Source organism: Triticum urartu, chromosome 5A, assembly GCF_056163025.1.
Source record: "Triticum urartu cultivar PI428250 chromosome 5A, HENAU_Tu73, whole genome shotgun sequence".
NCBI classification, from domain to species: Eukaryota; Viridiplantae; Streptophyta; class Magnoliopsida; order Poales; family Poaceae; genus Triticum; species Triticum urartu.
In genome coordinates this window covers 643,105,864-643,117,492 of record NC_141877.1, presented here as the reverse complement: position 1 = coordinate 643,117,492, position 11,629 = coordinate 643,105,864, and the positions used below count along the sequence as shown (strand labels likewise).

At 38.7% G+C, this 11,629-nt stretch overlaps 1 protein-coding gene across 1 annotated transcript; it reads right to left on the bottom strand.

Annotated features, from left to right (window-relative positions):
- Positions 1 to 2,796: 2,796 nt before the first annotated feature.
- Positions 2,797 to 8,722, bottom strand: LOC125506339 (protein ZINC INDUCED FACILITATOR-LIKE 1-like). Its single transcript, XM_048671179.2, has 17 exons — positions 8,470 to 8,722; positions 8,072 to 8,112; positions 7,515 to 7,575; positions 7,223 to 7,325; positions 7,039 to 7,141; positions 6,874 to 6,927; positions 6,693 to 6,755; positions 6,552 to 6,601; positions 6,394 to 6,469; positions 5,622 to 5,801; positions 5,459 to 5,546; positions 4,556 to 4,641; positions 4,365 to 4,472; positions 4,075 to 4,119; positions 3,905 to 3,993; positions 3,274 to 3,317; positions 2,797 to 3,123 (listed from the first exon to the last, which is right to left on the bottom strand). Exons 1-17 carry the CDS (start codon positions 8,651 to 8,653, stop codon positions 3,020 to 3,022), a joined length of 1,479 nt encoding a protein of 492 aa, XP_048527136.1. The 5' UTR covers positions 8,654 to 8,722; the 3' UTR covers positions 2,797 to 3,019.
- Between the last annotated feature and the right edge of the window lie 2,907 nt (positions 8,723 to 11,629).

Genomic DNA, 11,629 nt, shown 5'->3' with positions numbered 1-11,629 from the left:
CTGGCCCCACGGTGGGCGCCAACTGTCGTGGAATTGTCACGGCAGATGTCCTCTTGCAAGGACTTAATCGTGGAGCCATCGCAACTAGGAATCATAAAGGGGTTAATCGGGACAAAGGACACGTGAGGTTTATACTACTTCAGCCCCTTGCGGTGAAGGAAGGCCTACGTCTAGTTGGGTTGGTATTGCTTGAGGTTTCGATGACCAGGGAGGGAGATACGCTATGCCCGGTTCTCGATTGGTCGTTTCCTGCCCTAAGCCGCCGGCGGGTCGTTCCCTTATATACACGGGTTGACGCCCTCCGGCCTACAGAGTTCCGGCCGGCTCATAAACAGTGTCCGGCTCGGTGACTAGTTACCTCTACCTTATGTTACAAGTCATGCCATTACGGTGGTTTGTCTCTATGGGCCTTAAGCTCTACGAACCGCCATCCTCACGCTGGGTCTTGGGCTTCCTTTACGATGAGTCCTATTTGCATAACCCGGCCCCTCCTGGCAGCTTACTCAAATAGTTATATCCCCAACAGACCCTGACCTTATTCCTAATGGCATCATGGTTCTTTACGATGCTTACAATAACATTATCTGTTTAGAACATGATTTTGGTAAAGCTATCAACCTGAAGATGCTCCTTTTCATGTTTGAAATGATGTCTGGGTTGATAGTTAACTTTCAGAAAAGTGAAATCCTCATTGTTTGTGGGGATGCTAATATTTTTAATAAATATGCCTAGCTTTTTGGATGTGATGTGGATCAGTGAAAAATACCCTCAGCTTTTTGGCATTTGTACTTGTCAAGATTGTACTGTCAATCAAGTTAGTCGAGTCGATATAGATTCCTTATTTAGAGAAGATTGAGTCATGAGCTTGCTTGCTAATGTCAAGAAGTTATAACTTGCATTGGTAACCTAGAACCCAATGTTGAAGGAGACACTTTGTATTGGGGTATCACTAATAATGCTAACTACTCTATCAAGTCCATGTATAAATGGTTAGATAAGCCTCTTAGTGCTTGTAGTTATAAATGGAGTTGGGACGCAAAGTTACCTATGAAAAATCATATTTTTCATGGAAAATGTTACTAGATGTTTTTTTTGATAAGGAAGGTCATGAAGTAAAGAAAATGGCATGTTCATTTTTCAAAGATGTAGAGTATTATCATCATCCTTTGTTTACTTTCTCGTTTGCTTGTGTTCTCAGGAGAACGGTTAGAGTTGTTCTTGATTGATGTCCTAATAATCATTGGCAATATTATTCTTAGTGTTATTCTTTTCTACTTGGTCGGGAAAAATTCTATATTGTTGGCCTGGCAGCTATTTCTTGGGCCATATGGAATGCTCGAAACTGAGCTACCTTCGAGTAGAAAATGATAAATACCCCATTTGAGATTTTGTTCTCTGCTTGCTCTTTTCTTATTTGCTGGGCAGGTCTTCAGAAGTAGGGTGACAATAAGGTGCTCAGGACGGGGGCAGAGCTTCTTTGCTCCAACATGATGAACTTAAAGAGGATCTACGAGGTGGCTCAATGGCCTATTGGGGGGAGTGAAGTCTGCTTGGTGATTCCTGGTGTAGATATTTTGGATATTATTTTCTGTGTTTGGTCTGTGTGACCCATATATGTTGGTTGGCTTAAGTCTGAACCTTGCTTGAATTATCCTCTTTCTTGTAATAGGACTAGTTTCTTAGTTTTGGTGTTGTCTAGTTTTTATCCCCATAGTGTACATCCCGATGATGGGCATGCATAGTGGGTTTTCTCGCGGTGTGTTGGACTCGTTTTCCTTCCTTAACGTCCCTATTAAAACTCCGGGCCTACAACATTTCCATTATGATTGATGGAAAGGGGGTTGGCCATGTTAAAAAAAGGTTGGTTCTAAATGTTTTCTTGCTTTTCTCTCTGTCTCTCCCATGCAAGCTCTATAGAATCTGCATAGTGGAAATACACCTAGTGGAAATATATTTCGATGTTTGAAATTATTAGCATTTTCAAGTTGAAGGTAATTAAGGCCATCTCTATTGAACTTGCTACTGAAGGCAAATTCTGACAGAACACAAAATTGACTGTGCTCACTTTCTTCATGGCATCGATAGTGCCGTGGTATGAACAATCAACAATCTTCATCGGTTTCTTTAACAACTGGAAAGTTATATGGTTGGTAGCGTGTCTCATCCCCGAATTATGAGCCTAGAGTGTACTAAAAAGATCAAGCCTCAACTTCCATGAGCTATGTTTGAGAGTTCAGAGGTATGGTTTTGTCATGCCTTGTCGTTAATCCTTTGCATACGTTCTTACATGATAGTTGGTGGTTTATAGAAACTCCTAGGCTCCTAGCATTATAGTTTATAGTTTACTAATTGAAACAATGAATGTTGTTATTTTTCCTCATGTCAAGGCTGTAAGGCTTGGCAACTTCAGATGAGTTGAAAGACAAAACAATGTTGTAGCTTCATTTTCATAGAAAAGGATGTTGATAGGCATCAGAATTGGCATTGCTATTCATGGACGATTTTTGTATGCCTCCTTCACTCATGGTATTTTCTTGAGCTTACATGTTTTGCAAAATACTACTTTTCGTCATTCTTGTATGGTGATTGCCCTTTCTATACCCCATAGGACATTTACTTGGGTAATCTTATGTGAACTTTTCTTTTTTTCATAATTATCACAACTCCATCTTGCTTAAAAGAAGATAAGCAGGTGACGTTTTTGTTTCACGTATTTACTTAGGACAGATAGTGAAACTAATTTATGTTTAGTGGGAGAAAGCGGAATAATGGTTGCAAGAGGGCAATTGCACATGATGCAGGCAAGTAAAATAGTCCTCTGCATCTGAAAAAGTTTACACAATATCTCACAGTTCAAGGTATTACATTAAGGATGGGAAGTGTGTTTATTTGTATTTCTTATCTTTAATAATGTACATGGATTGAGGATTGTGTAGGACTTGTACACATTTTTCAAGCTAAAACATCGTTCTAATATTTCACATCATCCATTGTTCCACTCCTTTGGGGGTTCCAGTATCTATTTGAAATCATATTGTTTTGGAATTGCTAGGAATGGCTTGAAGGTTAGCACAAGCCCAATTACTTCGACTATATTCAAAATAAGGAATATCATTTGATCCCCTGCATGATTAAAGAAATAAATCATATGTTAGTTTTGCAACGGCATGTACCCATATTGATTAATTGCACGTTTACTACATGGGGCAAGCTTTTTTAACAAATAGCCGATGTTACTAAAATAAGAATGTAACTAATAAATTAAAAACATACCTGGAAAGAAAGCGGCATGTTGGCGCTTTTGGGCCCATGAGAACCTACATTTGAAATTTTCCAAAACATATGTTATAGATTATATATATCCATACATTATGTGTGCATATGAACCTAATACCAAGAAATGTTATAAAAGATGTGTCGGCGTACTAGTGACCATATGGTTTTAATTTAGCTATGGCCTTTATTTATTTTTACTGAACACAACTCTGAACTTTAGTATAATTGCCAATGTGTTAATATATTTTAGAGTACACTCTTGTGTCCTATTGGATCAAGGAACTACTATCTTCATTTTAGAATGTAAGGTGTATCAATTTTGATGCAAGATTGTAGAATAAAATATCTACATCTACAATACAAAATAAATAAAATACGAAAATACTTTTCGTGATGGACGTGTTGATACAATTTGGTATTGTAGATATTGATTTTTTTCTAAAAACTTGGTCAAACATGCACATGTTTGACTTTTGAAAAAACTAATACACCTTATATTTTTTAAAGAGGGAGTAGTTCTTTGTGAAGCTCCATCAAGATTCACTGGGTTCACATGCTATATGTCTTTTACATGTTAGCATATTGATTGCGTTCAAAAGATATTTTGATCGTTTACAACAATACTCACAGAACACCTGCTCCGGCTGGAGCAATAGCCTTGAAAAGGGACATTGCAGTAGTAGATATTCCATTTGCAGCACCTCTTTGATTTTGTGACTGTCATTTCAGTAAACCGAGTTAGCTAACTTCAGTACCAATTGAGAATATAAATGTCCCACAGGTTGACTTGATACTTACCACAGCACTATTTTGCAAAATACAAGTTCCCGTTAAGATAGTTGTCTGATAAAAAAATTCAAAGTTGTAATGTTAGAAAGAATGTTATTGCTGTATAAAAATAAAATAAAATAACTTCTATGTTTGTATTTGTTTCATTATGACCAATTATGTTTATATCCTAGACCATAATGTAAACCTTCTGGCATTTTTCAATCCCATTGCTCAAAATCAATACAACATGCATGGTGTGATGTTTGAAATAAATAAAGTCATGTTTGTGATGAGGAGATGTAATTGCTGGCGCTTACAGCAAAAGCACCCTTCATAACAGCAGCGCAATAAATAGCTAGTCCGAGTCTGGTCCCTGATAGGTGTGTCATGAAAGGGTAAGTAGCAAGAAGTGGTATGGATAGGACCTGTAATGGGCATGTGAAATTGTTAGAATAAAAGGATATGTATAAGAAATGTGAGATCCATAGGAAATAGCTCAGCTACTCACAGCTGCAATACGAGATGAAATGATAGATCCAAGATATTTGTGGACATGCCTATAAACAAATATTTGATACAAAAGAAGACCGGCACCTGACATCAAATGTGAAATTAATATTCAAGGTTTTGTATGATCATAATACACCACGAGAATTTAACTAGTAAGACAAAATGGTCCAAAATGGGTAGCATGTAGTAGTAGAACTAGTTTGATTATTAGGAACTCTACATTTTGGACCCTTAACTTTGCTCCAAGTGCGTTTTGGTCCCACAACTTTCAAACAACCAAAAACAAATCTTGAATTTACAAATAGTTCACTTGTGAAACCTTGTATGGTTTTCGAGTTGTTCCAGTTATCTAAAACGGTCTTATGCAAATGGGTCCTGCAAGCCATGTATGGCTATGTTGCAGTCAAGTTCAAAAATAACAAAATTAAATTAAAAAGAGAAGGGGCTTGGGCTGATATTTGATACCAACAATTTATTTTCTCTCTTCTCCTCCGTCTGTCATACTTTCACCCTCACCCTCACACTATTATCGAACTTTCTCGTCGTATCTATGTGGCAACCACATCAGTATAACCAGCTTCACGTGGACACCGCATCAAACCACATTGAAGTCAGTGTAGGTCCAAATTGTTCAGTGAACTTAGGGTTCCCTTGGGACTGTTTGAAAGTTTTAGGGTTAAAAGTAATCTAGTTTTTTTTTCTTTTTCATTGACTATAATATCATGTTTCAAACTGATACATGGCAGAATGTTCCATAATTATGAACATCCTAGAGGCAATCATAATATTGTGGTGCACATTTAATAGTAGTTGTAGTTGAACTCAACTGCATAAATTAAAAAGGTTAAATGTAAGAGTTGTTCAATAAGATTATATACACTACTGGGGTTATAACTTATACCTGAAGCCGCAAGAACTTGGCCGACATCTTTAGATGAAAAGCTTAGTCCGCCATATTTCTTGTTACTAACAGCCCACAAGGAAAATATCTGATACAAAAACATATATATTACTTATTTATTCATTAGTTTTTATGTTGTAAGCGGAATGTGAATACTAGTTACCTCACTGTATGCCGTATCATGAAGGGTGAAAACACAATATGCAATTATAGAAGACATCAATGGCCAGTTCTTATATAGACTCTTCTTCTCTGAATGTGGAACTTCTCTATGGGTAGCAACTCCTAAATCACCAGACATTTCTATTTCCCTTTCTAAGTTTTTATGCATATGAAGTGTCTCCTGGTAGAAAATATTGGGAATATGATATATTTTTAGTCACATATAAATGATATACCCTCATTAAGTAAATAGAGATAACAGAGCAATAATTTATTAGAGACCGGTTGCAAATGTAGAGTTCAACAATTGACACATAGCTTGCCATTTGGCTTGTCTTCATTTAATTTTATCCTCTTTCCCTAAAAATAAAAAGAATGCATGCCTAATGTAAAAACCAATGTAAATATTTATTGTGGAGAATTGTTTTTGTGTCCCTCATCATGTTAGACCCTAATTAAGCCATCTAACACTTCAACAGTTTTTAGTTTGATCTGAAGTACAAATGTTGCCTTTTCAATTACAGGCGAATGCATGTGATTAAGAAGGACATGTGGCCTATCTGTTGGTCAGATGTGGAGAGTAATGGAAGTCGTGATATATTTTCAGGCTTAAAATGTGCCAAACCTTATAACTATGACCTTAAAGGACATTCTAAGAGTTGGAAACTATAAACTGATGTCTCCAAGTTGACAAATAAGAGAAATCCATTTAGAAACTTATTATTGGAACAAGAAAAATTATAGGGCATAGCATTAGTGGGGACGTGACATACCGGTAGCCATATGCAGCTGACTAGAACAGCAAAGGCGATCAATGAAATGAAAAGGCATGGAAGCAAATAGGGAAACCTGAAAAAAAATACCTATAGTGTTAGTTCCATGAAGTTGACTCGTTATAATTAAATAAATCTTATTTACACAACATGCATACCTTCCAAAAACAGACTTCTCAGAAAATAGGTTCGGATATTGCTTTGCAGGCTGACAGGCAAATGAGAATATAAATGTGTTAGAATAGAATATAATATATTTATTACTTTTTGGTAATGGGAAATGATAAACAAATAGGTACCTGTGCTAAGTAGCCTCCAATGGCTGGACCGACAACAAGACCTATGCCCCAACCTGTGCTTACCTATAGCCAATGAATAAAGTCAACTAGAGCAACCATATATGAACTAACCTACTAAATAGCCCTGTCAAAAATATCAATGATGATGCATGTAAAAGATTAGGGTTATATGTTAATTTACAACTGATAATCCTAGAGCATGGTGTTCAGGTCGACAAACTTCAACTGAGTAAGCCTGCAAAAGTCAACAAAATTAGTCATGATGCATGCGCACATATATATTTTCTATGTGTGATATTGGTTCTTCTATGACATAACTGATGCTAGATTGGGCAAACTTGGATACCTTTATTGGGGCAAGCATGCCATTTAGTGAACCAAGGAGCATTCTTGTGGCAATCGCCATCCAATACTTTTCACTCAGTCCAAATAGAGTGTTAAAGATGACCCTGAAGGAGAATTACCGAGCTTATAAAGCAGCCACGTAAAAGCTACTGAGTATATTTATTACAGCAGGAAAGTTTGCTCACACTGAGAACATGGAGAATGCAATGATAGGTTTTCTCCCAATACGATCTGCCACCACACCCCAAAACAGCGAGGCAAAACATCTGCCAATCATGTAAGATGCACCTATACAACATGGACATCAGCATACCATATTTTTTTATTCCGGAAAGGAGGTTAGAACGTACCCCTGGTCTCTGCATCATTGTGATGCACATAGACATCAACATATATGTGTATATTTGAAAGAAGAGCCACAGGAATATGTTGGAACTTTTTACATGTCGTTAATTCAATGAGTTTTAACTTTCTTACCAAGAAGACCGGCATACACACCAATGTCTTCCTCGTTCTTTGCCACATGCATATCTTGTATCTATTGTCAAGAAAGGTCAAACTTAGTTTGCATACACATAAACAAAAAAGAGTGACGATTTATTGGTGTTTGCCCAGACTTTTTTCACTCAGAGCTAAAGAAAACCCATCCTTTGTGTTTTTTCAATGTTTATGATGTTTCCATGGAATTTTTATGTTCGATAATGGTATACCGATAAGCCATGCATCGAATAGATAATGAGAGTTAATGCTAACGAGTAGGTTCCATGTTTCAGAGTGAGACCTATGAGAGTGAAGTGGTTATTGCCGTGGTGACTAATAATGGTTACAACTATGGTGGCAAGAGTGATAAATGTTCATTTCAATATATATCTGTATATATGAGATATCGATTGCCATCTGCTAAATTATGTCTGAAGAAATATACTACAAGCAGTCAAGTTCAGCAAACTGAGGTCGCAATTTAGTTAGTTGGGTTATGCGAAGAAGCTATGGCGGCACCAATTAAACTGATCAAAGTGAGATGTTTAACATACCATGAAGTACAAGAAGGGGAACAGTGCTGATATTGGCAGAGCTGCAATTTAAAATGAGATATTGTCAATTGCCAGAAACATGGCCTACGACTAAAATATATATGTAACCAATACGTGTTAGCTAGCTATCATGAACAAATGCATATAAATCACCACTTGGAATGAGTAGTTAGCTATCATCTCAAAAACAATCAACAACAAACGTATATATATCGCCAAGTTCTATCCCTGCTATCATACGCTGTTTAATGAATTTAGAAAAATAATTTCCAAATCTAAAATGCGAAACAGTTATGATCTTTTCTAACGCATATATGGAATTTTTAAAATGTACGTATCCCATACTACTTGGGTAGAGCGACGACACTATCTAGTCTAGATGTAGAGTAGTGACGCACCGGAGGCGAGGGTGGTGACCCCGACGTAGAAAAACTCCTTGTAGGGCGTGCCCGTGCTGTTCTCCTTCTTGCGCTCCATGGCGCAGCCGGGGCACCCCTCGTAGTACACCGTCTCCGGCAGCGAGGGCGGCGCCGTCGCGTCGTCATTGTCGTTGCCGTGCCTGTTTCTGGTAGTTTCGCCCATTGCTAGCTGGTTCTAAATAATCAGTTGATTAACTAACTGCACCGCCAGTAGCTTCAGAGTACATGACACTATGCTGTGATGTTATATAGCCTAGGTAGCTACCAAGCCGTGCAAATGCGTCTCTGTCGCCGTGGGCAGCAAAAAGTTTGCCGCTTTTCAGTGAGATGAGATTTGTTCTCAGCGCGCTGGCTGTCGGTCTCAGGCTGACACACGAGGGAAACTATGGATCGATCGATCGAGCGGTAAAGAAAGTAACATAACAAAAATGGAGTAATATAACATCACATGCATGCAGGCGGTAGTGCAAGAGAGAGGGGGGGGGCAGAAAAAGAGTAAGTTTTCAATTGAGCTAGCGATATATATTCATTGCTACTCACTCTATAGTGATCTAAACAATCTTATATTCCTTTACAGAGTGCGTACTTGTATTGTCACGCTTCATATTTTCTATGTCTTAAAAAAATCTGAAAAAAATACAGATTTACATGGAGGCATAACACACATGTGTGTAAATTTTTAGGGCAAAATACGTTGAAATGAGACCTATGCAAAAAAGACAAATCTGAGGCTTTTTAACACACGATATTATTCATCCTCTCAGGTAATGAATTTGTCTTTTTTGTACAGGTCACATTTCAGCGTATTTCATCATGAAATTTTCCACACATACACATAACATCATTATTTACTTGCACAAATTTTTTCAGATTTTTTTAAACCAACAAGTTTGAATTCTGACTTTTTTTTAAATAAAGGCCTTCATGAAGGCCGAGAGCCAAACGTCCGTTCTCTCTTGTAGACAACCTTATAGCTAACTTTATTGTATAAGTAGCTATAAGTAGTAGTTATATATGACATGACAATATCATATAGCCAGCAGTTGACTATACTATTAACCATGCTATTATGCTCAACTTTCTCACGGTTCATTGATTGGCTTTGGATGAATGTCAATGCCAATGTTTGTCATACCTCGTGGATTCCCTTCATTAATCGCTCTGTTAGCAGCTGGCCAGTGTCTATTAATTCCATGGTACCCAGCGCCAGGGTTTATTTTCTGCTTCCAGTTTGACCTTTGTATCCAAACTCTACTTCTTCTACATCAATGAAAATCAGCGCTCGCTGCTTTTTTAACTAATAATCATCAGCTTTCAACCAGGTTAGTCTAAACAATCCTTCCTTGAAAGTAACTCCCTATATACCATTTAGGACCGACGAAAAGGGTGACACGTACGTGGAGTTGATATATGGACTCATTTAGGTTGCCGAATTTGTTGGCTAATCACACGGACCAGATTTAAGCTAGTTTGGCTGGGCAGTGGTCGTGTGTCTACGTACGTCAGTGCTGATGCATATAGGGTCAGAAACAGAGGTCAAATCAAAATCAGTTTCTTGTTCTGAAAAAAAATCAAACCAATTTCATGTTTATTTCTCCGGAGGCAGCATGAACATTGCCACACCAACCACTTATCTTGATCAATACACATATAAGATATACTACCTCTTTCCCGACGGCCCTCAAACTGTGAAAGACAAGTGTATATCTGCGTATGGCTGCCCGGCCGGCCGGCAAGAGTAGCTAGCTAGCTAGCCAGCATGCATGCTAATTAATTACTTTCTTCGTTCTTAAATATAAGTTTTTTTAGAGATTTAAAAATAAGCTACATACGAATGTATATGGACATATTTTTAAGTGTAGATTCACTTATTTTGCTTCGTATATAGTGCATATTGAAATCTCTAAAAAAAACTTATAAGGAATGGCAGGAGTAGTTTAGAGTTTAACCGAGCTAAACAATGCTGCTTACTACCTGGTGCTTATGCATGCAATTTCAGCGCAAAAAAGTATTCCCTCCGTCCGGAATTACTTGTCGTAGAAATGAATAAAAATGGATGTGTCTAGAACTAAAATACGTCTAGATACATTCGATTCTCCGACAAGTATTTGCGAACGGAGGGAGTAGAAAAAGATCGCACAGCTGACGTGCTGCTTTATTCACCAACAGGTAGCTAGCTAGCGGCTAGAGCAGACAGTTTGGAAAGCTTTTTTTTTAAACGAAGGCAAAAGCTTTGCATCATTCATTAATTAAGAAGAAGAGAGTTGCCTGGTTAATTTACGGAAAACCAGGCGAAAACCGTTACATGCTTGGCCCCGAAAGACAACCAAGCCACAACCCCATGATACAAGCAGACTACTCCCGAACCATAAGACCACAAGACCACAAAGAAAGATAGACAAACTCCCCCATCACACCACCCGCTTGCACATGAAATTCAACTTCACAAGTGAGCCCCCACATGGTAGCTAGAGGAACCAACATCGGCAAAGGCCACGGACCTGAGCACACCCGTGATGGCATGTCCAAACACTGAGAGCTATCCATCAAGCAACTGCGGACGCCTTTTCTATAGCGCCACTCTTCTTGCTTTTGCACTTGTTTGATTTCTTCTTCAAAACGACAGGACGGGAGCTAGTAGCACCACTTTTCTTATCCCTGATGACCTTCTCCTTGAGGAGACACCCAATCGTCTTGCCGGATCCAGGGTTAGCAGCGTCCAAGGTAGCGAGGAAATCGCAAATCTCTTTCGCTATGAGAGCCCCAGGCACACGAGCCATTGCTTTGGGTGCGACAACCACATCACCTACAGGAACCACGTGCCCAATGGACTCGGACGAGCAAGACATTGCAACGTCTGAATGCCCCTTCTCCTCGAAGTCGAGCATCTGGTTGGGCTCGAGGGGTGGTAATGGAGGTAATGCCACAACCGAGATCTCGAGGGGGTCCACCTTCAGTTTCTCGATGGATAGAGGCGGAGTCGATTCCCCACACAGCTCCATAAGCTCAGGCATGATCTGTAGCACCGGAGACACAACCACATCAATGCACGAACCCTCAGAAGCAGATAACGGCGATCTGACCCCAGCACGAGGAGAGAAACGTCCATGAAGCCCATCTCCATTCTCGTCCTCAAGGT

Bases quoted from the DNA above. Each gene is read 5' to 3' on its own strand.
- LOC125506339 (XM_048671179.2), bottom strand. From the start codon at position 8,653: ATGGGCGAAACTACCAGAAACAGGCACGGCAACGACAATGACGACGCG. The intron at 7,326-7,514 runs GTAAGAAAGTTA...CATGTTGTATAG, and splicing joins TGTGTATGCCGGTCTTCTTG to GTGCATCTTACATGATTGGC. The intron at 4,642-5,458 runs GTATAAGTTATA...ATTTGATGTCAG, and splicing joins CCAAGTTCTTGCGGCTTCAG to GTGCCGGTCTTCTTTTGTAT.